Genomic DNA, 27,740 nt, shown 5'->3' with positions numbered 1-27,740 from the left:
TTCTTAGTTCAAACTTAAACATTATATAATACAATTTTAACACCGTTTGTTTGACTCCTCCAGACATGTGATGAGAAATGGAATCCCAGACTTTTGGATGAGAATTCCCGACTTTTCTTCAAGGTGAGAAATTCAACCACATAATCAGATGAGCTATATCTGTACCCAAAACATTTATGCAATTAGAAACTGATCATATTTACTAATAACCCCACTTTTGGGTCCAAACCTTTGAAATCATTGTACACTGTCAGATATGTTTCTCATGGTAAGCATTCAACTACTCTAATTGGCTTTTGTTTACCTTCTTCTCAGTTGGTTCAACTAGACAACTTGTTTGCCTACTGGAATGTCGACTCTTTACTCTTCTCCAATCACAATGCAGAGGAAGCCTTGGTGAGTATCACAATTAACGCTGTGTTGTACATTGTCTACGCAAGCCTGGCTTTAGTCAAGCCATAGTCTGTTTTATTCAGCATAAATAACACTCTTAACGGGCCAGTCGTCACTTTCAAGCAGCAGGGAAGATTCAATGTAGCCTTTTTTTTTCTTAAATCCTTTGCTTTTAAATGTTCTTGGTAGGAATGTCAAAAGACTTCTGCAAATGCTTCTGAGCTTGATGCAGATTAAGTAAACCTTTCATCTAATGCACAAAGACTCTCCGTAGAATACGGCCAATGGTAATTATTGTTTTGTAGTGATGATTTAATTCTGGATGTTGTTAAGGCATTAACACATAGAGATTCAATGAGATTTAAGAATATGAGTAATGATAACATATGAAATGTAAATTAAGTTCCTTTACCTTTGTCTTTTTGTAGCAATGTCTGCAGAGCAGCATCGACGCACAGAACTCTCTTTCAATCAGCCATGACTTCAGTGAGTATCTAACTGAATCTAAATGTTTTCAATTTTTATACTGTTATTTAATATGCACACTTTGAAAATGTTGTATAGCCCTCCTAATGAAGCCGCATTTTACTACACACACATACATCAGTAGTTTTCTTGTCAAATGTGAAGTGGCTCTTGGGATGTAATGGCCAGCGCTTACACTGGGCCACCAACAATGTGTGAATCACACCATCAACAGCAACATATTTGAACAGATTTCAGCACTTTTGAGTTTCTATTGCTGGCACAAGCTTTTGCATTTTTGAAGGGAGAACTTTGCAATTGAAAAAGTATTTTAAAATGTATATCCCACTAAAATACAGGTCCATAAATCACTGTACAAATGTAAAGTTTATAAGAATATCGTTAATGTTAACAGTTTGCTTCTAATAATCATTTTGATGTTGCTGCTCCACAGTTTTTCGTCCTATCTCAGCGGCCGCTAAACTGCGGATGAATCCCAGGTCAGATGTGGACTTTTCCTCTCCTAAAGTGGACCTGATGGTCCATCTCAGTGAGGTGGCCATTGAACTCAACAGACCCCAGGTAAGTTTGTGTGTAGTGTATAAACTTGTCTATGTAAAAGGCAAAGCCTGTTTTAAAAAAGGGGAGAGAAAGGAAGAGAAATAGAGAGAAGTTAAGGAAAATAAAATGAATTCAAAATGTCAAGGGGTCAATCGTTAAAGAGCTGTTCAGTGATGATAACTGCATATCTGTCAGAACTCTTTGCACATGTGTAATAGCTACCTTCCTCTCTTTCCAGTACATTAGCATCCTGGGGCTGCTGGGCTCAGTGGATTTGATGTCTCGCAATCTCCCGTACAGGAAGTACAGACCCGAGGTCCAGGTTCACAGAAATGCCTGCATATGGTCAGAAAACACTTTTAACATTTGACTTTGGTTTTTAAATGCCAAATGACATGTGACATTTTACAACTTTAGTATTGTCTTTTGTGAAGTTGACTTTATGCATCGATGTTCCCTTCTTGCAGGTGGAAGTACATGATCACAAGCGTCCTGGAGGTGGATGTAAAACCTCGTCTCCAGATGTGGTCCTGGCAGCACATTCGCATTCACCGGCAGACGATCAAGTGTTACAGAGAGCTGTACAAGACCAAAATCACCTGCAAGAAACCCAGCGAGGACCTGCTCAAGGCACTCGAGGTGAGAGAGAGCTGGACAGATCTGACAGGGGGAGGAGGTGGAGATATCAAGTTCTCTATTTTTTTATCTCTTAATATCCCCATATTTGAAGCACTGACAGCCTCATACGATTTAAGGAGTATTTTTCTTTCAATGTTGCCAAGTTCTAGATAGAAAGTAGTTTCTCCCTCATCCAACCTCTTTTCATGCATCATGATGCATTGATTTCAGCAAGATACAATTATTACATTTTTTTCATAAACCAATATTATGTAGTCTGTTTTGAATGTATTTTTTCATGCTTTAAAAAGTCCTTATCTGTCATGCCACTAAGTATTATTTAAATTTAAGAAATTTGAAATGGGTAATGGTGAGGAAAGAGGCCAAAGTAGGAAGAACATGTAATTGTAACTTGATTATATGTGTGGCCTTGAATTATAAACCTATGTGGCTCTCTAAATGTATTTCTTGTGGGAAAATACTTCCTATTCAAGTTCAGACCTACAGTTTCTGCCCAAGTGTACATTGACAATACTTGCTTGGCTTCAGTGACCATCATTTATTGCCTGTATGAAAGGTAAATGTAATATAATATGTTAATTACCTTCTCAAAATCATTCAAGTGATGCATTGTTCCAGCCATAATGACCCACTTATCTGGTGTTCAACCCTTTTAGAGGGATTGATCGAATTGCATTTGAGGTTATGTACTGCAGAGAGATACATCTCTAAATCTAAATGTATTTCCCTCTGTCTCTGCTCTGCTCTGCAAGCATAATCTTCTCCTGATGTGATTAATAATGAACAATAAGGAATCAATGCATTCCTGCATGATGTAGCAAGAAGCCGCTAAAAGCTAATGAGCGTGTCTTGTATCTATTCTCAGGGGCCTGAGAAGGCCTTGGATATTTTTAACATCACGTTGGCCAGACAGCAGGCGGAGGTGGAGGTAAGCTCTGTTTCACCTTGTGATCTGTATTGTACTCTGTACAGTATCTGTAGCGTAAATTGTAATGTCTGCAGGACTGTAGCTAACAAATTATGCTAAACTGTTAATATCCTTTCAACTGTTATACCCCCTATATTCTACTTTCCACAGATACAGCAAAACAGTGATGAATACATACATTTCCAATCATGCTAATGGATTACAAAAGACATATCAATTATTCTCTGTACTATTAATTATTTGAAAGCAAGTTTCAACCATCATATGACCGAAGTGATGACAGTTATTGGCACTGGCATCTTGTGGTCTAAGTTTAGACTGAAGTGCTGAAGGATTATGCACTCAAGATGCACCTGTGAGTTTTACATAGTCTTAGCTTTACTGTGCCTATTTTTGCTATAGACTGCAATTTTGCCACAGAATATTTCAAATACAAAATACTGCACATAAATATTGGCGGCTTGTTAAATAATATTTTGTCTTGGATACATTTAATATGACTCATAATGCAATTTCTACTGCCAACATTTGAAAAATAAATAAATAATATATTATATTTAAAAAATGTTCAAGCTGTCAACTGTCTTTTTTTTACTTTCCCAGGCAAGCAAAGCAGGTCTACGAATCTTCCGTCCAGGGCTTAAGATGGAGGAGGAGGAGTCTCAGGGCTGGTTGAGCTGGATGTGGAATTTGGGAGGAGAGGCCGAATCAGAAACAAAAGAGGTCAAGACTGGAGGTAACCCATTAAAAGAAAAACCAGCAAGACATTATAAAAGATAATAATAACAGAACCAAAGCAAAGTGCTCCAGTGTATTTTTGTAAAATCACTCTATGTTGTTGGCTTTTCTTACTCCTCACATTCTTTCTATTCCACGTATTCCCTCTTGCCCTTTCTCTCCGTTTAAGGTTTTGATGAGCTGTTAACCTACGCTGAGAAATCCAAACTCTACACTGCCATCGGATACAGTGACACCGCTGCAAATCCCAACCTGCCAAAGAATGTGAGTCTCTTCCACCTGACACCCACCAGTCAACGAATAATACACTAAAGTCTGGCTCTCCAACCCACAACAAACAAAGATCAAATTGCAGAAACTGTATCAGATACTTTAATTATGAACTATGTTGTTGTTTATTTATAGTTTGAGGACATGAAGGTCGATTTCCACATGGAGAGGCTGTCTGTGTCCATCACTGACAACAAGGACAAAGATGAGATCATCAGGCTGACTGTGGGAGAGCTCAAGTCCACACTCACTCAGAGACCTGGAGCGCAAGCCATCAAGTGGGTCCTTTTCTTTTGGGTGGGGGGCGGGGTCCAACATTGATTGCATTTGTACTTAATGTTTTAAAGAGGCTCCATTGAAAACACACCATATTCAATTGATTTTGAGTAAAAAAACATTCAGCACAAGCACCTTTGTTTCCGTTTCAACACAAATAAAAACAAATATATATATTTAAAGGGCCGATGTGTATGATTTATTGGGAGTGGGGATTTATTGGCAGGAATTGAATATATCATTTTCATAATTATGTATTCAGTCGTGTAGATCTATCTGGAACTAATAATCGTTGTGTTAGAATGAGGTGATGGGCCCTCTCACATGCAATGGGCCACTGGCTCCCAAGCTCTCAGTCTTGACAGTAAATCTCATATTCAGGATCCTGATATTGGTAAAATCGACATTTATTATCTTTTTCTTCATCAGAATCACAGCCCAGCTCAGTTTGTTTGAAGTCACCGGCCTGGCCAGTAACCGGCCTGCACCGACCCTCCTGTCGTCCAGGAAGGCCGCCACAGGAGACGGGACCCCGCTGCTCTGCATCCTGTTTGAGACCAACCCGCTGGATGAGAGCGCCAACCAGCGGCTTCATGTGGAATCACAACCCTTGGAAATAATCTATGACGCTGTGAGTGGTGTCTGTCGGCATGCATGTACCAGCATTACATAATAAAAGAACATGAAAAGTTGTAAATATTATATATTTCTGGTGGGTTTTGTCTCTGTAGATAACGGTAAACAGCATGTCAGCGTTCTTCTTGCCCCCTGATGACCTGCAGCTGGATGAGCTCACCAACGCAACCCTCATGAAACTGGAGCAGTTTAGAGACCGCACATCCACCGGTCAGTGGCACACACATGTACAGACCTCAGGAACTGATCCCAAGCCTGGTCTCAACTCTGATGGGCAGATATGTCCATTCCTCGGCCCCTCTTTTAACTGGGTCATTTTCCTTTTCCCATATGCTTATCCATAGCCTGCGGGCCTCGCCCTCTAAGTCAGTTGAATTGTGGTGTTCCTGTTTACTTCCTTGTTTCCTGAGATTGTTTGCTGAGATTTTAAGCTTGTTTTGCTATTACAAATGCACAAAGCAAAGCTACCCTTCCTTTGAACAGTACAACTGTTAGAAATGTTGAAATGGGAATAAGTAATTAGGTTAAAGGGGACCTATCATGCAAAATGCACTTTTGTACTTCTTTTATACATGAATATGTGTCCCCAGTGTGTCAGGGAACTCACCAAGTGTCAGAAAACACAACCCTCTCTCTTTTCCTCCATACCCAAATCTCTAAAAACGGGGCTGCAACGGAGCTGATTATTATTTGAATTGTTCTGACGTCAAAAAAGGGGTGCTCCGCCTATATGGGCAACTCTCCACCTATCAGGGGAATGAGAGACCGCTCGAAAGCGCTGGAGACGCTGTAGTACATATGCCAGGCCTGTAAGTGGCGCTGTAGTCTGCCACAAAAGCAGAATCAGCCCTTGCAAAAACAGGGCTGGAAAAGAGCAAATAGAGCGAAATGAGGTATGGCTAAAATGCATGATCTGTTTGGTATTTTGAAAAAAAAACTTCACAGACATGTTTTTTATAGGTATGGCCCTACAATATATGTTTCAAATATAGCATGATAGGTCCACTTTAAATATATTTAATGTATGTTGCAGAAACATACTCTAGCATATTTTACACATTAGGCTGAGAATGAATGTTATCAAGATTTGTTTATAACAAATCATTCTTGTTATGTCATGAAAGTCTTCTGTATTTGATCACCGAGCTGATCCCTTGTTTTGTTTTTTCTTGCTACAATTAAGTTAACGACTTCTTGCTTTTGTTTTTAGGTCTGATGTATGTGATCGAAACACAGAAAGTTTTGGACCTGAAGGTGAACCTGATGGCCTCCTATGTCATCATTCCACAGACCGGCTTTTACAACGGCACTCAAAACATCCTACTTTTGGATCTTGGACATTTCCAGGTCAGAGAGTGTAAACGTAACAGTGGGCTAAATGTGCAACCTACACACAACTGTATAAAAGAGCCTTCTGGTGTTTTTCCAAAATATTTTATTTGAAGACTTTAGACGTTTAGAGTACTAAAAGTTTAAACATTTCACTTGTGTTGTCTTTTCAGATGTCCAGTCAAAGCAAGAAGAATCTGCCTCAGCTGTCAGTGGGCACCAGCAACATTGAAGACATTATGTCCAGAGCATACGACAGCTTTGACATACAGCTTAGCAGCCTGCAGTTCCTTTATAGCAAACCAGGTACCTTTCATGGATACTTTAGTGTATGATTATGTGTAGTAGGTGATTAACTCTTGGAGCCTTGTTGGTTGTTGTAGCCTAGAAAACAGAGGGATGATTTTAGGACATTTAGTATTGAGGGATCATATATGAATGGAGGAAATAAAAGGAGAATAGGAAAAGTATGAATGCTCTGTTTTACATTTTTCTGTGAAATAGAAGGAAATGCTAATCATGTTCTGTGTTTGTATAGATTGGGACTGGAAAATGGCTCGTAAGCAGAAACAGTCACCGCTGCACATTCTGGAGCCGGTGGATCTGACGGTGGTTTTCAGCAGGGCGATGGTCGTCACAGACTCCCGCATGGCAAAGTCAGTTTGAAGTTTTTCCATAACATCCTGTTATTTCGTTTTCTGTGATGTAGGGCTAAAGATTCTGAGCACACTAAATCTTTTGTTCCGATGTTTGTATCTGTGTTCTAGGTTTAAGATGTCGGGCGAGCTCCACCTGCTGTCTCTTCGTATCTCTGATGTTAAACTTCGAAATGTTCTGGAGCTAGTTGACAGTATCCCGCTGCCTGAGAGCATACCTGCGGCAAACGGCTCTGCTTCATCCTCCAAGGTAAGAACAGTCCAATTATCCCTAAATGGTTCTATTCACATTTTGTGTTGATTAGATGAATTACCTAACAATAATTATGGTTTTGGGCAGAAAACATGATGTTTTGAGCTCAATTGTACACATGTTAAGTGTCAATGATAGCTATTTCGTTATAGTGAGACCATCTTCAGAGACAAAATTATTAAGAGGGATCTTTTGATCATTTATACAAATCCACCAGTGGAAGAAAATGATTAGATTTAGCATCAAATCTGAGACATAATGCAGCATGGTCGTGTCCATCATATACTTCGATCATAATGTTCTAAGCCCTTTCAAACTTTAACTTACCTATTTACATGGGCTCCTAACAAAAACACAACACAGTGTTTATTACAGATTCATGGACAGAAAAGCTTGACACACAGTGCCGAGCTCCGTATCAAAGTATGTGTTTAGATGATGAACACCACCTCTATGGGGCAGGTACTGTCCTCTTTAATCTAATCTTGAAAGTTCACTGTCCCACACTCTTGAAGGATGTAATGGTTATGACCTAATAATAACAAGTTGTAGAAAATGAAGTATGTGTATGTCTCATGTTTTGGTGTTTTTTCCTCCTCAGCCGAAGCTGTCGTTCACCCCACAACTCACTCCCAGAAGACCTCTGAACTTAGCCGACCAGCGCTCCTCTCTCATGTTCGAGTCATGTGAAACCATCAGCATCACCTCGTTGGGTAAGACGCATTCTTGAGCCATTTCCTCCTCGCTGTGCGACACGTGTAATCGTCGCACTACATTCTTTTGAGTGTGTGTATTTCAGTATAGCAGATATGTCATTGTGTGGGTTTTTGGATTTGTCGCCCCTCAGGTTCAGAGGAAGATTTGTTTTACGATGCTCCCAGCTCTCCCGTTGGTGATCGACCATTCTTCCCAGATAATCCGATGCCGCTGCACTACGCAAAGTTTAACAGAAGTAAAAGTTCAGAAGCTCAGAAGAACATGACTGACCTCATCTTGAACTTTGAAATCAGTCAGGTATAGAGAGGTCTTGTTAAACAAAGTTACAAAAAAACATTGTCTTTCATGCTGTTTAAATTCTCTAATTGTCTTTCTTTCTAATTGTTATTTTTTCTTTGTCGCTCTGCATGTTCTCCTCCTCTGTCTCCTCTTTGTTCTTCTAGTTTTCTGTTCAGTTGTGTCGTCTTTCTGGAGATCAGGAGGTCGCGGTGCTTCACTTGGACATAGAGGGTCTGGGCACTGAACTGAAACTACGCACCTTTGACATGACCTCTAACACCTACCTACGGGAAATCTGCCTCAAGTGCCCTGAATACATGGGTCAGTAGATGCTTTCAGGACTGAGTGTCTCCTTAAACAGTTCAGGAGACATTATTTATAACTCAATTTGGGGGTTATGAGTCTTGGCTGCACTTTGTATTTGTCATGTGTTAATTGTTTCCTCTTTGTTTAGATTCTGAAGAGCAGCAGGTTCAGCTGATCACCACTCTGGACAACTCAGAGGTTGACCTGCTCACCCTGGAGTACATTAAAGTAAGTTGTTATACCATTGTTGAAATTGATTATTTTTAGATATATTTATCTACAGTTTACAAATTGTCAGTTAGGATGCATGTCTTCCAAATGGTTGTAAATGGCTTTCTCATTATGGATTGTGTCCTCTTTTTTTTTAGGCTGATAGGAATGGCCCTGAGTTCAAGTCTCAGCACAACAATACAGAGCAGCTCATCAAGGTGAAGGAAGTGTTAAATACATGATTTCCACTGTATTGGAGTACATTCATTTCTTGCACCAAGTTTCACCATCAGTATTTTATGCTTGAAAAAGTTGCAAAATACATAATTTAAAACCAAAATATGTTTAGACTGTTGCCAACAAAAGCAATATTTGATGCAAAAAAGAAAAGAAGCCATTGTTTTTTCTCCATTAAAATGTCGACGTTGCATTCCCATACAGGTGACCTTCTCATCCCTGGATGTTCATCTACATACAGAGGCTCTACTCAACACCATGAACTTCCTCACCAACCTCCTTCCTCCATCCACCAAGAAAGAGGCAGTGCAGGAGGAGCTCCCCATCATTCCTGAGGAAGAAGAGGCAGAGAAGGAGGGAGAGAAGAAGGAGGAAACTACTGTAGCCAAGAAAAAAAGTACCTAATAAATCCTTTCAGAATTTAATTCAATGTTACTTTCCACAGCCGTCATTCTTCTGTGGTTGTCTTCATCAATATTCAAATACTCACCTTTTCTTTCTCACTTCCTCTTGAAGGTACAAAGCCTTCAAAGTTTGCAGATGTGGTGAACTGGCATATCAGAGCTGATCTCCGCTGTCTGAAGGTTTTCATTCGGGGACAGAAAGCCAGGATTTCTGAGATTAGTATTGAAGGTATGAAATGGCTGTGAAGCTCTCTTGCTTGACCCTGAAGATATTAAATTCAGCCCTTCTCCAATACACTTTTGTGGATATTGATTATGTTATTGTTGCCTTTTTAGTTATTCTCTCTGAATTGGCATTTCATGGAAGCATACCATTAACTGAGAAATGAACACTTTCTTACCGACTTACTTTCTCAACCACCCAGGTCTGGTTTCTGAGGTTCTGATGAGGAAGAAGGGGATGGAGGTTCTGGCCAACCTGAAAAACATTGTGATCCTAGACTGTGACAAAGATGCTCTTTACAAGAAGGTACAATCAGCAAGTGGCCTATGTCTCTTTGTCCAATACAAATCTGGTCTATATTTATATTAGTCTTTATTTCCTAAATGTTGACCACTATGCATGAGAGGCTCTGTAAAGAAATAGTAGGTGATTCTGATCTGTAATGGAGAAAGAGCTCAAACGCGATTGAATCTCCTCATAAGGAACTGCAGGTTTGTCTCGTGCTCTCATAGAAGGGCAATAATAGATAATAGTCTGTGCTTATGACTGTGTTTTTTCAGGAGAATCCAATAAGGCTGTCTCTGTCGTGCATTCACTTACACACATACTTTTACACTCTCAACAAATCACCATGTGTATTTTAAACAAATTCAGAATAACCAATGTTTTGTTTTGTTGCAACATAAGAACATGTCAAAGAAGTTGAACGTCATTATGTAGCCTGTATTTAATTAAAGATTTGAACTCACTATATGTATCTATTGGATAAAAATGTCTAACAAGTGACATAATATTGTTGGTCCCACCTGAAAGCAAAAGAGAGACTTCAGATTTTAGGTCCAAGGTCAGGTGGCGAAACATTAGTGTGTTATTACGTTGTTTGCCTTTAATCTGTGTGCTCTATTAAACTTTTGACCTAATATCCGTCCCTATAAATTCTCTCCTTATATATAATTTAGATGTGTTTGCTTATAGCTCTTTAATTCTTCTTTCCTTTCATTCATTTCTCAGGCTGTGTCTATAGCAGATAAGGAAGTGTTTGCCTTCCGCATGGTAAACTATACGGACGCAACAGAAGGAGACGCCTATCTGGACATGTCTAATGTTGACACTGCTGTCACGCTGACTGTGGGATGCATTCAGGTCATCTTCCTCAACAAGTTTGTCTCCTCCATACTGGTAAGTATCGCATATCTCTGTCACAATCCTACACTTGTAACAGTTGGTCTTTTCTAATCTGTGCGGGAAAAGGCTGATACAGCCCTGCATGCAAATTGATATATATACTTCGAAAGCATGTGGGTCTCTACAGTTATTGTATAAGGTAATGATAACATTTGAACTGTACATTTTGAAAGTGCCATGAATTTAAATGCAATATGGTGCCATAAAGCTACATATACAATATAACACTTACTAACTCATTTAAAACTGTGGATGGATAGATATTGTCCTTTTTAATACTTTTTTCCCTCCCAGGGATTCATCAATAACTTCCAGGAGGCTAAAGAGGCGCTGACTGAGGTGACAGTCCAGGCTGCAGAGAAAGCAGCGTCTGGTGTGAAGGAGCTGGCCGAGCGCAGCACTCGTATCAATCTGAACGTCCACTTCAACGCTCCCGTCATCTTCCTGCCTCAGTCCTCCTCTTCCTCCAATGTCATTGTAGCTGACCTTGGTCTGCTGTCCGTCAAGAACCACTTTGCCAAGCAGCCCTCTAAGAGTGATGCCACGATCCCGCCTGTTGTGGATATAATGACCGTGAGGCTGACTGACCTCAAGATGTACAGGTCAGAGAACGGCCATCTTTAAGAAATATGATTCTATGTTAACTTATCGAAAGAAGCTGTTTAGCAAAGCAGTAGATGATGTCACTGAATGCAATAATCACATATATTTTCCATAACTTTTCTCATTTTGTTTGTGATGTTGCCGTCTTCTGTCTTCAGGACCACATATAAAGATGAAAGTTTTCAGGGAGAGACCCAGCTGTTAATGCCAGTCAGCTTGGACTTGGAAGTGCAAAGAAATCTTTCATCCAACTGGTACCACAGCATACCGGACATAGAGATCACCGCTCATCTGAAACCCATGAGTGTAAGTACTTGGGAGGGAAATTACTGATTTATAGCAAATGTAGTTTTCCTTTCGACTACATTTGGGTTGGGTGATATGTCCAAAGTCTTCTTTCCAAATATGTAGTCATTTTATATGTTAATAAAGATATATCAGAATAAATTGTCTAAATTAAATAACCTCATGGTAAGGCCTATTGTGTACCTTTTGTGAAAGTACTGAGTATTTCCTCATCTTTTATAAGCAATTTTCTGAAAATCTATGGTCAGTTTTAGCTTGTTATCAATTCAGACTATGTTATTGTGGATTGCAATATTGTGAAATATATGATTTTTTGCTTGTTTATGTTATTCCATTGTTTTGGTTTGAAGTTTGATGAATGACTACATAATAAACTGTTAGACTGTTAAATTATAATTGTGTTAGTGATAATCCCTTTAAGTTTGTCCAGTTAGAGAAATGGTGAAGATCGAAATATGAATCAATTCTCTGTATGTCCCCTCCAGCTGATCCTCAGCCAGGATGACATGACGGTGGTCCTGAAGACTCTGAGTGAAAACCTGACCGAGAAGTCTGATGCTGTTCCACCTCCAGCTCTTCCTTCTCCCTCCACTGATCTATCCTCTGACACCGTATCCAACAAAGAGTCCATGGGCTCTGGAACCACCGGACCAGCCAGCAGTAAGCAGTCTTAGTTCAGCATCACAATGTATTTAGTCATTTAAAACATTTGAACATTTGATAAAAATGCTCTATGGGCAGATAATTACATGTCAGTCCTCTAAATGAACATTTTAGCTCAGAGTTTAAAGGGTTAAGGTGAGCCTTACACAAAACAATCCTAGAAAAGTTAATGACATTCAAAATGTTTTTTATACTTTTAAAGGGGACATATAATGAAAATCTCACAGCTTCAGTGCTTGTGTACATACATTTTGAAAAAGAAATGTGGGCAGCCTGGGTAAAAAAAACAACATATTTCTCTTCCTTTCCTCTGTCAGATACAAGCTCTTTATAATAAAAATAATCTCCACTTACATCTTGACACCTTCCTTTGCAAAGGTTCACCTTATTTTTCTTGCGGGCCAATCAGACTGGACTTTTCTGAGGCTTAAAGAGACGGGTGCTAAAACAGAGTTAGAGTGATTATTCAGACAGAAAGCATGAGAGAAATAATGTGTTGGTTGTTTTTACATTAGAGAATCCAAACATATTATAGTAGAAACCCAAAAAAATATATAAAACTAAAACTGAAAATATAATGTGCCCTTGAAAAAAATATCTAAAAACGAATCGACCTCTTTTTAAGAATGTTTGTTATTTGTGCCGTGTCATTTCTATAGGCAACACAGTGGTGACGGCTGCTGTTGTGGAGCCCAGAAAAAACAGCAAGCTGAAGAGCACACTGAAACTAGACTTCAAGTTCGACTCAATGACACTTGTCTTGTATAGCCCTAATGGGAATACGGTAATGCATACACAAACACACACTTGCATGCACACACACATGTATACACACCAAGTGATGTATGAAATGAGGCTTGTTTGACCTAATTTTACAAAACCTGCATAGCAAACTTGTTCTAACCAAATGTTTATGTCACTATCTAGTTACTAACGCTAGATTCACATGATGAGCAGCTGAAGTTGGCAGAGTTTACTCTGGGCACCATCTCCACCTCCGTCCACATGTTCTCCGACAGCTCCATGAAGGCCTCAGTACGACTGGCTGCCTGCCTTCTAGATGACAAGAGAACCAGAATCAAAATGGTCACCCCGAGGTACTGGGAAACACACAACACAAAAAAAACACACACATACAGTCTATCAGTATAGATAACAAATTGTTTACATTGAGACAGAGCCTTTACCATCGCAGCCACCTTCCTCTGGAATTCTGAGACTGCACTGACCTGCCCACCTTCAAAACACTCACAACAACTCACCATTTCTGACTGACCTTTCATGAGTGATTCATGTTGTGTCCTTCTGCTAAATGGAGAAGAAAATGCAATTGTATTGCTCAATTTCATTTGACTTTTTATCTTATTTCCTTTACCTCTGTAAAGTGTCTTTAGTCACCAGATAAAGCGCTAGATAAATAAAATGTATTATTATTATTATGGTATATGTCATCATGCCTGTGAAATATTTAGTTAACATTTCACAATAATTGTAATAATTATAATGAAGACAATATAATATAATATAATATGCTCGTTTGATTGATGAGATTTTATAGTTGTCGGCCCCGGGATGGTTTGTGTGATCTTATGAAGAAAACTTGTATACTGAATATAGAAAAACATAAGACGTCTGAGCCTGTAACACATGAATGCCATGCCAAAGATATAATTTAGGTCAAATGAAATGTAACTTTGTTTATTCCTCTCGTACTTTGTTTTCTCTAGGATGATTGCAATGCGTCCTGGTGCAGAACAGAACATGATGGTGGAGGTGAACTATCGTCAGGGCCGTGAAGGCACCACTCTGGACACGCTGGTGCAGGACGTGTACCTGTGTGCCAGCATGGAGTTCCTTCACATCGTGGCAGACATCTTTCTCAATGCCACCCAGCAAGGGTTTGCTCAGGCGCCACAACCCAAGACCAGTACTGGACCGGGAGAGAGAAAGAATATAAACTCCTCTACAACATCTAAAGAGTCCAGTGAGTTTACCATATCAGTTTTAATTAAGTTTAAGTTGTTTTTTATTCAGCATCATTACGCTATCTGCAATGTATCAGATACAGCAAAGTGGTGAGCATGTGGATGAAATAATAACCTTTTTTTAAATAAGAATTCAAATAATCTGACTTACTTTTACCCAACTTGAACTGATGTGTACTCCATGATACTCTCTGCCGCTGTCAGCTGTCGCTCCAGCTGTGGTTTCAAAGACAGAGATAAATGTTATGGTGCGCAACCCGGAGATTGTGTTTGTGGCTGACCTGACGCGCGCCGACGCTCCGGCTCTGGTGATGACCACGCAGTGCGAACTAGTGATGAAGAGTAGTGCAGAGGGATCACAGATGACTGCTGTTATCAAGGAACTCAAGGTTTGTATGAACATGTTTATGTAAGCCGCAAAATGCAGGCTAAGTCTTAAGTGCTCTCGTATGCAATATAAATGTTATGGTTGTTACTGTAGGTGGTGGCGTGTCCATTCTTGAGAGAGAAGAGGAAAAACAACGTAACCACAGTGCTGCAGCCGTGTCAGGTTTTCTTCCAGAGTTCTCAATCCCTAACCTCCCCTCAGGCTATGGAGGTCTCCATCAATGCTCTAACATTAAAGGTAATTCTTTTATTAGTTAGGCTACCCCTTTCGGAATTATATTTGTGAAAGGTCTGTTGTTTTAAATTATACTTTTTAAAGAGGTTTTTTCAGTACGTTTCCGTCTAGACGTTGTTGATAATAAATTACTTATTAGGAAATGAATTGCTTTTTCTTACATATTAACTGACAGAAGTAAAAGTGAATAGATCCCTACCTTAACAGGAGATCAATTTGTTTCCCTTTTTAACGACCTTGTATGCATTCATTTTTATCAAAAAACGCAGAAAGTCAACCAGTATGTCTGGCTACAACATCATAACATCATTCAAGTTTCCCTTTCAAGTTATAGTACCATCTCCAGACAGTATTGTTTAAGGAGTAGCATAGAGTTTTAAAATTGGCATATTTTCTCATAATTGATGCAGTTTAGGCACGATACGTTTGTATCAGCCAACAGAGATGTCAATTGTGGCATCAAGTCAAAGAAAAGATTGAGAAAAAGAAAGTTGACATTTTGTATGATTAGAAACGTAGCTTTGAACTATGTACTCGGTATAAAACATGATGTGTCTGCTATCTGAATCTCTGCCCAGGTATCTCCGATCATCATCAACACAGTGATGACCATCCAGTCTGCGCTGACTCCCACAGCGGAGACCCCCGAGGAGCTGGCCAGTCCGGTCCCTGTGGACCTGTGGGAGAAACGGGGCTGGAAGGAGCTTAAACTGTGGTTCCTAGAAGAAGAGGGGGATGAAGACACAAAGTCACTGGCCCCACTGATACCAACTGGAGAGTCATTACAGGTATATGGCTGCATTGACGTAAATGATAATACCTTATACAGGGTTCGTACGGTCATTTAAAACCTGGAAAAGTCATGGAAATTCAAAATGCAAATTCCAGGCCCTGGAAAAGTTATGGAAAACGATGTTTATCCCAAAGTTTTGGAAAAGTCATGGAAATGTAACTAAAGTTTTCTTCCTGCCTGTCGGCTGAACTCTGCTGCTCCGGTATGACGGTCAGCTACATTATCTACGGTGCGTTCGTTAACTGTGCGGAGTCACTGTGGCACAGACTGAGCCGCTGGTGAACAGCTGTTACAACGGGCCGTTCAGGTGTTCAGAGCAGAGCGGCAGAGCGTGATGTGAACTGAAATGTTTTTCTGTCACAATATCATTAAGGAATCGTTGAGCTAGCTAGCTAGCATACATTTTCACTATCTGCTAACGTTAGCTTTAGCCTTCGTTTTCTAATAGTTTTTTTCATAGGCTATAAACGGAGGTGGTATAAATATAGATATTGTGCTAGAGTAAAAGTAGAAGTACTCAGATCTTTTACTTGAGTTAAAGTAGAAGTACTCAGATAAGTAGAAGTACTCAGATCTTGTACTCGAGTAGAACTACTCAGATCTTGTGCTTTAGTAGAAGTACTCAGATCTTGTACTTTAGTAGAAGTGGAAGTACTCAGATCTTGTACTTAATAAAAGTATAGTACTCAGATGTTGTACTTGAGTAAAAGTAGAAGTACTCAGGTCTTGTACTTGAGTAAAAGTAGAAGTACTCAGGTCTTGTACTTGAGTAAAAGTAGAAGTACCAGAGTGTAGGAATACTCTGTTACAGTAAAAGTCCTGCATTCAAAATGTTACTCAAGTAAAAGTAGAAAAGTATTCTCATCAAAATATAGTGAAAAACAGTAAAAGTAGTCGTTGTGCAGATTGGTCCATTTCAGAATAATATATATGATATGTTTTATAATGATTGATCATGAAAGTGTTCTCAAAGCTGGTGAAGGTGCAGCTAGTCTGAAGTACTTTGTAGACTGCAGGGTAGCTGGTGGATTTACTCCAGGTGGAACTAAAGTCTGATTCAACACTTGATTAGATTTCACATAATTCATCCACATCTGTAGAGTAACTAAATGTATTAAATACATGTAGTGGAGGAAAAGTACACCATGTACCTCTGAACTGTAGTGGAGTAGAAGTACACCATGTACCTCTGAACTGTAGAGGAGTAGAAGTACACCATGTACCTCTGAACTGTAGTGGAGTAGAAGTACACCATGTACCTCTGAACTGTAGAGGAGTAGAAGTACACCATGTACCTCTGAACTGTAGTGGAGTAGAAGTACACCATGTACCTCTGAACTGTAGAGGAGTAGAAGTACACCATGTACCTCTGAACTGTAGTGGAGTAGAAGTACACCATGTACCTCTGAACTGTAGTGGAGTAGAAGTACACCATGTACTTCTGAACTGTAGAGGAGTAGAAGTACACCATGTACCTCTGAACTGTAGAGGAGTAGAAGTACAAAGTAGCAAAACATTGAAATACTTAAATAAAGTACAAGTATCTCAAAAGTGTACCCACGTATAGTACTTGTTGAGTTTATGAACTTAGTTACTTTACACCAGTGGCTATACAGATAGAAAGACTAAGCCTTGCACAGGCATGACAATACATTTTCAAAATGCTCAACAGTGCTGCCAGAATTATAAACTGACTGCTGCACAATTAAAATAAATGCTTTTATATATTTCTATTAGATGTGACTCTTTGGCGTTTCTGTTATTATTGACACTGCTGCTTTCAGGGGGTCAGGGGTCGGGTCCTTGCCACCTTTTTCATACCAGCCTCCCTGACTACAGTTGCTTTAGCGTGTAGAAGCTAGTAAGCCTACTATTTTATGTGTTTTAGATAGGCACAACATGTTTCATATGCAGACCTTATTTTCCTGTTCCGTGTTCAAATAAACCATTTTCAGTGGGAATTTTTTTTTGGTCATGGAAAATGAGGTAAAGGTCATTGAGAAGTCATGGAAAAGTCATTGAAAATCATTGGTGAAAAAGTGTATGAACCCTGCTTATAGTTGTATGCTATGATATTTGTTTTGCAGTTTTTATTTATTACCAATTGTTTATTTCTACTCTTTTCATTTCTACTTATGTGCAATGCCTTGTTTTTTATGCTGCTGCAACGCAAACATTTCCCAATTTGGGATCAATAGAGTACATCGTTTGTGATCACAGTCATACCAAAAACTCTTGATCAGTGGTATTTGAATCTGTACACTGAATAAGAGTTTGATGCATTATAACAGGTTATGTCATTTCATGGCTATCCCTGCAGGTGACCATCAAATCGATCTGTCTGACTCTGGAGGCTGGAGTGGGACACCGCACGATCCCCATGCTCCTGATCAAGTCCTCCTTCCATGGAGACGTCACAAACTGGTCCACACTTATTAACTTACACAGCATGCTCAACCTGGAGGTAAACCACACGGACACTATATTTCTTTAACCTTATCCCAAGACCTTATCATAATTCTAAAAGTAAAAGATAACTGTAAAATATGCTGTTGTTTTCTGTCTTTGGTTAATAGGTTCACTATTACAACGAGGTGCTGGGAGTATGGGAACCGCTGCTGGAGCCCTTAGAAGATGAGAAGGATGGTTTTAGATCATGGACTCTTGAACTGAAGGTACTGATATACTGTACACAAACAAACCCAATATGTGAATATTCAAACATGCGCACAGTGTTTAACATGTTTCTCTTTCCTATAACCAGATGAAGAAGAAGCCAGTGAACTACATAGGTTCAGATGAGGTGGATTTTTATGTCCCAGACTATAAGACTGTCATTGTCATCAGCAGTAAAGACCAGCTCAACATCACCCTCTCCAAATGTGGGCTGGCCATGTTGAGTAACTTGGGCATGGTAAGAGAAGGGATGTTAACATTTTAACAGGAAGTCAAAGGATAGGCTGTCCTCTATAATGTGTTCTTGTCTCTCTCTCTTTCTCTCTCTCTCTCTCTCTCTCTCTCTCTCTCCCCCTCTCCCCCCCCCCCCCCAGGCATTTGCAGAGGCTGCCAAACAGACAGCTGACTCCTTCCAGAAGGATGAGGCTCCCTTCATAGTGAAGAACCGCCTCGGCCTGCCAGTGTCCGTCCGCCACAGTGAGATGTTTTGTCCCATCGGCCAGCAGGGCACCAACCGCACAGTTGAGCTGGAGGATGGGCAAACCCTCGGGTTGGACTATTTCACCACAACAGACGCAGACCAATTCTCAGCCATGATTTCCTTGAGTGGAAAAGAGTACTACATACAGCCCAGTAAGTTAACCCGTTTATGGAATCATACCGTAACACATATTTTAAAGTCAATCATTATTTGTTGCGATATCACCAGTTAAACATTATTGCCAATAGTCTTTAGTTCTACATACTGATATACAACTGCACATCAGCAGGAGAGGACTCTTTAAAGTAGAGACACTACATACTGATATACACCTGAACATCATTAGGAGAGGGACTCTTTAAAGTAGAGACACTACATACTGATATACACCTGAACATCAGCAGGAGAGGACTCTTTAAAGTAGAGACACTACAAACTGATATACACCTGAACATCAGCAGGAGAGGACTCTTTAAAGTAGAGACCCTACATACTGATAAACACCTGAACATCAGCAGGAGAGAACTCTTTAAAGTAGAGACACTACAAACTACATACTGATATACACCTGAACATCAGCAGGGGAGTACTCTTTAAAGTATACACAGACTAAACAGTATTTCTCAGATTGGGGTCCAGGTCAGGGTCCAGTGTCACTTATAGTAATTATAGTTTATAGATTATATTTTATATTTTATTCAAATCTAATAAATCTATAACTCTTACAATCTTTGACTTTTAAAGACCTGTCAAACATATTTGTAAAACATTTCTCTTTCTTTTTTCTTTTTCTATAACCAAGACTAGAGAGAGGTGTAAAAAGTATGCCTAATTCATTTATAACCAAGAAGAGGACTTGAGTGACCTTTCAGTATATTCTTTATCTTATAAGTGGTCTTTTCATTTTTAAATGATGACTTACTTAATTTCTGTTTTTATATTTGAAAATCATAATATTAAAAAATGTCAAAATAATACTTTAAAAGGTAAGCACTGATGAACTGCTCTTATTTCCTCTGCCCTCTCCAGCTCCAATGGGTCACACCTCAGCCAGCGTGATCCCCCTGATCAAGGTGGGCCGGGGGATGTACAGTGTGATGCACACAGACTCAGGAGTCACTCGTTTCCTGGTCTGTCAGATTTACACTGTAGAGGGCAGCAAGTACGTCAAGATCCGCTCTCCATTCCAGGTACTACACTGATGAACGTATACATATTCCCCTCAGTTTTATACTCATTATGTTTATCTCATCTGTAATAACTTCCCTGTTAACTTCATCATTGAAAATAACTGATTATAAGCAGCAGTCTCAGCCGAGGTTGAACTTTATGTATTAAAATAGCATAGGATTTCAATTGAAATACAAGAACATACATCTCCAAAGCCTAATTGTTTCTCTCCTCTTTACGCAGATCATCAATCATTTCTCAATCTCATTCAACGTTTTTGAGGGATCAACATGTCTGGGTAAAGCTCTCCCTACTGAAGAGTTCTGTGTGCCTTTGGACTCGTATAGGTGAGAGCAAACACTTCTCTTTCCCTCTGTCTCTCCTTATCCCACTCTCACTATCGTAGTACACACTCCCTCACCCACATCTACTCTCTGCTGCCTCTCAGGTCTGAGCTGAGCCTTCGGCCAATAACAGAGGAGGACACTGATGATCAGGAGGAGCAGTACGAGTGCTCAGAGGGTTTCAGCTACGAAGACTTCCACGCTCATCAGCCCGACACACGCCTGCAGCAGACCTGCCGCCGGCGTGGAGATCAGGGTGGTGTTCTGATGGTCAACATGGTGCCATCGAGAGACGCTGTGACATTCAAACACACTGGAGGTGTTGGGGAGAACTTCGATGTTCCCTTTGTGCTTCATCTGTGGCCTTCCATCCTGCTGCGCAACCTGCTGCCTTACCCCATCTCTTACAAACTGAAGGTATGATGTGTCTGGTAGTGACCTCTCCAGTGGGCCATTGGAGATGGAAAAGGACTATATGGCTTGTATGTTTTAGCACAGTCCAACATTTTACAAACTATACAGATTTTATATATTGGTATTAATGCAAGTATAGTATACAAATGTTGGATGTCCGATCCAAGGCCGGGTCATTTTATATTAAGTATCTGCTGATATCGAGCCCTGACTTCTATTTTCCTCATCATATAGCTGAACGCTGCACACATCAATTATTGTCCAATATACTCTGTACAGTATATGCTTGACAACTGAGTAACTCTGCATTCCATTTCAAACTTGGCAATACATTAAGCATCAATGAATGCACCAACGTCCTTATAAACAGGGGTGCCCATAACTTTTTTGCCCTGGTTCTCAAAGGAGCACCTGGAGATGTTGCTTGGTGCGCATCCTTAAAATGAAATAAACCGGACCTTTTGAGGGGTACTTGACTTTATGGGCGGGGGGTGCGCTAGTGAGCACGCTCATGAACTGTTCGCCGGAGCGCATAAAGCAGACCCTTCACGCCATAGCGAGGGGTAGAGCGAGGGATCGCAGATGCCGTCGTGCTCGCGGATGGATTAAAACAATTAAACCTAAATTACTTGTGAATTATACTTTGGCGGCCGTTAATATACCTGGGCGGCCCAAGTAAAGTCTGTGTGGGAAACCCTGCTATCTTACCAGTTCTTATGCAACTCGCAAATATCTCTCTTTTTTCTCTTTTTTTTTTTCTCTCTCTCTGTTGGTGCGCAAATGCGCCTTTTTTTTCAAATGATCCGGTGCTCCTTTTTTGGCGGGGGGTGCGCATGCGCACCTGCGCACCAGTTATGTGCAGCCCTGCTTATAAACTGCTTGCAATTGCATTGATGCATGGCAGTTAGAAAACCCTAAAAGTCTGAAAACAGGCAATGCTTTCATCAATGAATGGTAGTAATGTGTCCACACTTTGAAAGCAACATTTGCAAATGTAATACAAAGGCTACACATGATTCAAATATATATATATATATATATAGTTCATATTTATCTTCAGATTTGTCTACCTACCATCATGTGTTGTTTACAGACTCAAAACAGAATGAATGCTGAGCTTTTTGGCCAATGATCTTACTAAAGTCCGTTACCTCAGATTCACTGTTTAACTCAGTGTTGTTTTCTACCTGCTCAACAGGACAGTGGTGTCTCTGCCCCTGAGGCCACTCTGAACCAGGGCCACTCTGCCCAGCTTCACACTGCGGTCATCAACCAATCAAGTCTCGATCTGTGCCTACTGAACTACTTGGATCAGGACTGGTCTTCTGAGTACAGGTTGGACTTTGATGTCATTCATTGTTGAAGTTTTTTCCCATCGTTATTTTTGAAATGTGATTATGTTCATGGAAAGGCCATACTGTAGCTCCCAGAGTAGTATGATTTAAAGTCCACAACACAGGTTACCTTATCTATTAACATACAAAGTATAAAAGACAAGTCAATAACGTCTAGATTTCTGCAGCATAATTTCCCCTCGGGTTAGGCAAGGCAAGGCAAAGCAAGGCAAGGCAAGTTTATTTATATAGCACCTTTCAACACAAGGCAGTTCAAAGTGCTTTTAAACACATTATCCTGTGATTTAGTCTCCACAGTGACCAGGAGGAGATTACCTTCATCGTGTTCCAGTCTCTACGAGAGTATGACGAAGAGGATGGTGAGGATACGGAGAGGAAGAGACCTGAGTTGGACATAGCAGTGCATGTTGAATATAACCAGGGACAAACGGTGGTGGCTATCCACTCTCCATATTGGATGGTGAACAAGACAGGCAGGTTGCTGCAGTACAAGGCCGACGACATCCACCGGAAACACCCGCTGGACTACGACATGCCCCTGCTCTTCTCCTTCAAGCCTCGCTACTTCCTGAAAAACAATAAGGTAAAGGGGTTCATATATTAAACATTTTATAGCATTATAAAAGCAAATAGTTGATGTGATATCTTGAGATCTTTTTGTAGGGAAAAACAATAACTACAATGATTTGTATTATGCATTGTAATGGTGAAAATGATAGTAATGAATGTAATATCTCTCAGAAACAAATATCAAAAGGCATACTTAACTATGCTCGCAGGGAAAAAGTCTGCTGCTTATTTTGAGCAGGTTGTCCATGTTTGAAAAAAACTGCATATACACTTTAATTTTAGTTGAGAGTGAGTATTGGTACATAATAATGTGGTCATTATGTTCATCCCTCAGGTCCGTCTCATGATATCAGACAGTGACCTCTCCGATGATTTCTCCCTGGATACAGTTGGTAGCTATGGAGATGTGAAATGCAAAGGCCGATACAAAGACTACTTGGTAAGATTTCCCACATACAGTAAGAGTCAGATTTATTAGAATTTGAAATGACTTTGGTCTGTAACTCTTATTGGAAATGTACATGAGTGTCATCTGTGTATTTGTGTGACCTCTGTGTGACCTCAGGTTGGTGTGAAGATTGACGCAAGCAGTTTCAGTCTGACCCGCATCGTGACCTTCGTGCCATTTTACATGCTGGTCAACAGAACCAAGCACAGCGTGTTCATTTGTGAAGAGCGGCAGGGCAACTGGACCGAAGCTAAACCCCTACAGGTCAAAGCCAAACCCATCATTGTTTGCGTCTGTGTTTCCCTGCACATGCTTTGTTATCTTGTGAATAATGCTACTTAAATTCTATTTACACAATGAAACACTTTAGCTTAACTGACTAATGTCCAGTACATTTAAACCCATGTTAATATCCTCAGGGATCATAAAACTGCTTTTACTTATTGCAATTTACTTTTCTTTTACATTTATTTACCCTCCCTTTATTTATATTTAGCCTATATGTGTTTTTATATTTTGCTTACAGTTTGTTGTTACTGCACTATATGTTTGTAACTCGTATATTATTCTTTTGTTGTGCCTGTGGAAAACCAACCTCTTTCCTCTATCTACTGTACTCTCCTGTCTATAGATGAATGCCTCTCTTAAAGAGCCTGTGACACGGTTTTCCCCCATCATCCAAACCCATCAATTTGAGTACATATTGTCCCCTTGAAAACCGTTACTGAACTGATTTTGGATATTTGTAATTTGATAACCATTAATCTGCCTTCAATGTTGACAATTTTCTGGATCTTCTCGCGGATTCTTCAAGTCCCGCCAAATTATGGGTGACGTCATTGCGGGCACAGCGCTCCAGCTGCACCGTCCAGGATCCCAGCATCTGCATGTAAACCTTTATATATATATACAGTCAGATGTAAACGCACGACGGCGCACACAGCAGCAAGCTCAGACAGCGATGACAGGTTAATGTTGAACGTGTCTGAGAGCTCATATGAGGCTGAAGGATCGGTTTATGTTGTATCTTCTAAGTTTAAGAATGAGGTGCGTCAATATGGGCGATCATATGGTCATGTAGCCAGTGGTGGACTGGGACTAAAAATCATCCCGGGACTCTCGACCGGCCCACTTCGGTACCGAGCTGTCAACGGGGGGAGCGGGGGATGTAAAATACAAATATAATGTATAATGTCTGTGTCTTTGACATTAGCGCTGCTAGCCACCTGTGCCCTGTACTACGAAGCCAGTTCAACAGACCCTGGATATGTTTGAGTAACAAACAAACTAACAACAACAAACTAACAAACGAGATCTCGCTAAGCGGTCCTACGACGCTGGTTATCAACTCGGTAAATCAAGCCAGGGTTTCTCTCTCCAGCTGAGAGCGCGTTCACGTCTAAGACACGAGTGGATCTGACTTTAATTACATTTGTCTCGAGTGTTTCGTCAACATAATGTGTTAAATAATACTTCTGCATCGAGTCTGTGTCACTGTGAGTGTTGCACGGCCAGATGAGGCTGGAGAAGCTGACTCGGATAAGGAAATATATGATATATTATGATATTATCTGATCGATGATCTGATTGATGATGTAATATGAATGATAAGTGCGACACGTCGGCGTCTTCTCTGCATACGGCAGTTTAAACTGTATTTCCTTTATCCTGTAATATGACTTGAGAGATTTAAACTCCGCACACTGAGTGGATCTCTTTTCTATAGACGCCGGAGGCGGGCAGCGTCAGGTAAAATAAGTTATTTAGCCTTCTCAAACCTGAGCCTCACGCGCCGCCTATGGGGGATGTGCTAGTTACTTATCCGACCGGCCCACTTCGGTACCGGCCCATCGGGATTCGTCCCGATGGCCAGTCCGCCACTGCATCCACAGTCCGCCACTGCACCCAGCCCACGTAAACTGTCAACGGGGGGAGCCTCGCTGCGGGGAAACGGTGGACCTAGTGTCCCGATCGGAGTGGGAATAATAATAATAATCCGTGCATTTTATCCATTAATTTCCCCAACATTGTGGTAAAAAACCACACGTTTAATCCACGTTGTTGGTGTACTACAACTACAAAAAGCATCGGTTTGTTTTCTCATCAGTAAATGCAGACCGGCTCAAACAAACGATTTTTAATCATCATCCTCACTCATCCTTTAATGTATCATATGTTCGCCGAATTGACATGAAAGCACTAATACATGTAGTTTCATCCACTTGAGTTTATAACCACAAAAATAATCGATTTGTTTTTATATCACATCCGATGGGAGGAAATTCAGCAGCTCTCACTCCCGATTTGTAATCCTAATGTAATCATCATCTTCACCACGATCATGTATATTTATGTCGCCGAATTGACATGAAAGCACTGACAAATATGAATATACTGTAGTCAACTTCATTAAAACGTTATTAACGTGCCTAAACTCAGTAATTCACCATTTCTACGCATGACACAACACACTTTGTCCGTGTTTGGCTCTCGAAGCGTTCCCGCATTGACGTCACTTCCGGCTTCCCCCAAAACTTCAAAATGAGTGAAGGAATTTCCCCGCGATGTTCGAAATTATTGATATTTAACGAAACGGTATCGCTTTTTCTTTTTTAAACTGACGGTTCGAGATTACTAGTAGCCCAATATTTCATTGCACAACAGTTGTTGAGATGGTGTCACAGGCTCTTTAAACATGTTTTAGTTTGATATCAAAGGTCTAGATTAGTAAACTACATCAATGATTACAGATGTAAAGGTTAGGTTTTTTTTAAACTGAATGATTACTGTGTATCCATTTCAGGTGAAGCCCACACTATACATGTTATTCAATATTTTTGTTTTATTCCGTATTTAGTCAGCCATTCCCTTTTGGCCTGAGAACGACACCAAGCGGCTGAAGATCAAAGTGGAAGGCTGTTTGTTGCCTCCTCGGACGATTGACTTCACACGACCAGAAAACTGCCTACTTCTGCATCTGGACAACTCTGTAAACACACACACACACACACACACACACACACACACACACACACACACACACACACACACACACACACACACACAACTAACTTATTTTCTTCTTAAAGAGCATTTTGAAAATACCTTAGCTAAGTTATTCTAGTATGCCAATTATGATTTTCTTTCCTGCAGGTGGGTGGGATCACTGTAAATGTGAACTTGTCCGAGCACTCGGCCACGATCCGCTTCTCTGAGTATCACGATGGCGCAGCCCCTTTCCTCATCATCAACAACACAAAGGACCAGACACTGCAGTTTTATCAGAGGTGAGACAATAGGAGAAAAGGCAGGGAAATAAGCGTAACATTTTATACCGTGCAGTTTTGTTTCAGCAGTAAGTGTGGGATATATTTGCAAAAAGGTTGAGAAGTTAGATATTATAATCAGGATGGATGAAGCTTGTGACCACGGTTCATCATGGGATCACTGGGCTCTTAAAATACCACAGAAATACAAAATGTACAGTAGGTTAGGACTGTTTGGATGTAGAACATTTATTGTAAGACTTTTCCTACTGCTTTCTTATATTTCAGTACTTTGTTGGTATAAGTGTTGTCTATAAATGTGCTTTCATAGTGCTCCAACTTGAATCATCTTGTGGATGCATCACACTCATCCTAAGTGTGAAGTGCACAATGAAGTGTAAACTGAAAATCTCTCAAAACCCAAAGTAGGATGTTTGCCGTGACAATGATTCTGCCTTTGTGTTTTCATATAACTCACTTTGTGATCAGCAGGTCAAAGTTTTAACAAAGTGGGATTTATTCATGTTCAACATCTACATTTCATTGTTATGTACTTTGCACATGTGTTTAATGATGCTCTTTTCTCTTGTTGCAGCAGTTTTAAACAGCTAAGTCTATGATAACTAACAGCGTGTTGCTGATAGCCATTTGTGTTTTTGTGTTGGGGGTCACGCAGCGCTCGGACAGATTCCCATTGGGTGGCTGACACGCTACTCGACCTCTCCTTCTCAGAGGAGGAGGACAGGTAGAAAAATATGGAAAAGGAAAAACTCTTCTGACACACTTTGAACTCAGAAGAATACACATGATTAAAAATAGGGGGAAAAGAACAGCCTCAGATAGCTAGTATAAGAGCTCTCTTGAGCAAATGGGGAAGGAAGGAGGCTGTCACTATGTGGTAAAACTACATATGAAATGAAAACACAACTCCAAAGATCCATAAACAATTAATGGGGCATGAAAGAGGGCACAAACAAAGACACACAGTTGATGCAGCCCCTCAATATGATTTGGTATAACATTACAAAAGTGCTAGTCATTTTAATTTGAGTTCAACAGTTGAGTGCAAAGTGTGTTCAGATCAAGAGTGCAGGTAAAGATATGTGGACGAAGAATACAGCGTTGGTTCTGGTTTGTCTGTGTAATCTGCTCCTCACCTTTACCAATGACAGATACATCCAGGCCTTGTCCAACATGTTATCATCATCAGAAATAATGTTGCTGTCATCATTAGACTATAATTTAATCTAAATATTTTATAACACAACTATTTACACAGGGATTAAACTTTGTTCGAAAACTGGAATTCATTTTTTCACAATGTTTCCAACATTATTTA

The 27,740-nt window shown here is 40.2% G+C and overlaps 1 protein-coding gene across 1 annotated transcript in view; it reads left to right on the top strand.

Annotated features, from left to right (window-relative positions):
* The window catches only part of vps13a (vacuolar protein sorting 13 homolog A), a 43,669-nt gene that overhangs the window by 2,300 nt on the left and 13,629 nt on the right, over window positions 1–27,740 (top strand). The window contains exons 8-54 of the mRNA XM_034090776.2: window positions 64–123; window positions 316–396; window positions 822–879; window positions 1,313–1,440; window positions 1,658–1,764; window positions 1,887–2,058; window positions 2,924–2,986; window positions 3,590–3,722; window positions 3,894–3,988; window positions 4,130–4,272; window positions 4,700–4,901; window positions 5,002–5,116; window positions 6,117–6,253; window positions 6,409–6,541; window positions 6,774–6,891; window positions 7,003–7,141; window positions 7,746–7,857; window positions 7,992–8,158; window positions 8,305–8,461; window positions 8,595–8,674; window positions 8,815–8,874; window positions 9,098–9,290; window positions 9,410–9,526; window positions 9,723–9,826; window positions 10,532–10,699; window positions 11,000–11,307; window positions 11,467–11,614; window positions 12,100–12,274; window positions 12,937–13,061; window positions 13,205–13,374; window positions 14,005–14,261; window positions 14,467–14,651; window positions 14,744–14,887; window positions 15,463–15,672; window positions 17,998–18,141; window positions 18,254–18,352; window positions 18,442–18,591; window positions 18,728–18,986; window positions 19,864–20,024; window positions 20,248–20,351; window positions 20,453–20,765; window positions 21,961–22,097; window positions 22,406–22,700; window positions 23,022–23,126; window positions 23,253–23,399; window positions 25,993–26,124; window positions 26,289–26,422. Coding sequence (XP_033946667.1) covers window positions 64–123; window positions 316–396; window positions 822–879; window positions 1,313–1,440; window positions 1,658–1,764; window positions 1,887–2,058; window positions 2,924–2,986; window positions 3,590–3,722; window positions 3,894–3,988; window positions 4,130–4,272; window positions 4,700–4,901; window positions 5,002–5,116; window positions 6,117–6,253; window positions 6,409–6,541; window positions 6,774–6,891; window positions 7,003–7,141; window positions 7,746–7,857; window positions 7,992–8,158; window positions 8,305–8,461; window positions 8,595–8,674; window positions 8,815–8,874; window positions 9,098–9,290; window positions 9,410–9,526; window positions 9,723–9,826; window positions 10,532–10,699; window positions 11,000–11,307; window positions 11,467–11,614; window positions 12,100–12,274; window positions 12,937–13,061; window positions 13,205–13,374; window positions 14,005–14,261; window positions 14,467–14,651; window positions 14,744–14,887; window positions 15,463–15,672; window positions 17,998–18,141; window positions 18,254–18,352; window positions 18,442–18,591; window positions 18,728–18,986; window positions 19,864–20,024; window positions 20,248–20,351; window positions 20,453–20,765; window positions 21,961–22,097; window positions 22,406–22,700; window positions 23,022–23,126; window positions 23,253–23,399; window positions 25,993–26,124; window positions 26,289–26,422 — 6,944 coding nt within the window. The remainder of the gene's footprint in view (window positions 1–63; window positions 124–315; window positions 397–821; window positions 880–1,312; window positions 1,441–1,657; window positions 1,765–1,886; window positions 2,059–2,923; window positions 2,987–3,589; window positions 3,723–3,893; window positions 3,989–4,129; window positions 4,273–4,699; window positions 4,902–5,001; window positions 5,117–6,116; window positions 6,254–6,408; window positions 6,542–6,773; window positions 6,892–7,002; window positions 7,142–7,745; window positions 7,858–7,991; window positions 8,159–8,304; window positions 8,462–8,594; window positions 8,675–8,814; window positions 8,875–9,097; window positions 9,291–9,409; window positions 9,527–9,722; window positions 9,827–10,531; window positions 10,700–10,999; window positions 11,308–11,466; window positions 11,615–12,099; window positions 12,275–12,936; window positions 13,062–13,204; window positions 13,375–14,004; window positions 14,262–14,466; window positions 14,652–14,743; window positions 14,888–15,462; window positions 15,673–17,997; window positions 18,142–18,253; window positions 18,353–18,441; window positions 18,592–18,727; window positions 18,987–19,863; window positions 20,025–20,247; window positions 20,352–20,452; window positions 20,766–21,960; window positions 22,098–22,405; window positions 22,701–23,021; window positions 23,127–23,252; window positions 23,400–25,992; window positions 26,125–26,288; window positions 26,423–27,740) is intronic.

This window comes from Pseudochaenichthys georgianus, chromosome 9 (assembly GCF_902827115.2).
Source record: "Pseudochaenichthys georgianus chromosome 9, fPseGeo1.2, whole genome shotgun sequence".
NCBI lineage: Eukaryota > Metazoa > Chordata > Actinopteri > Perciformes > Channichthyidae > Pseudochaenichthys > Pseudochaenichthys georgianus.
This window is presented reverse-complemented; position numbering and strand designations above follow the sequence as displayed.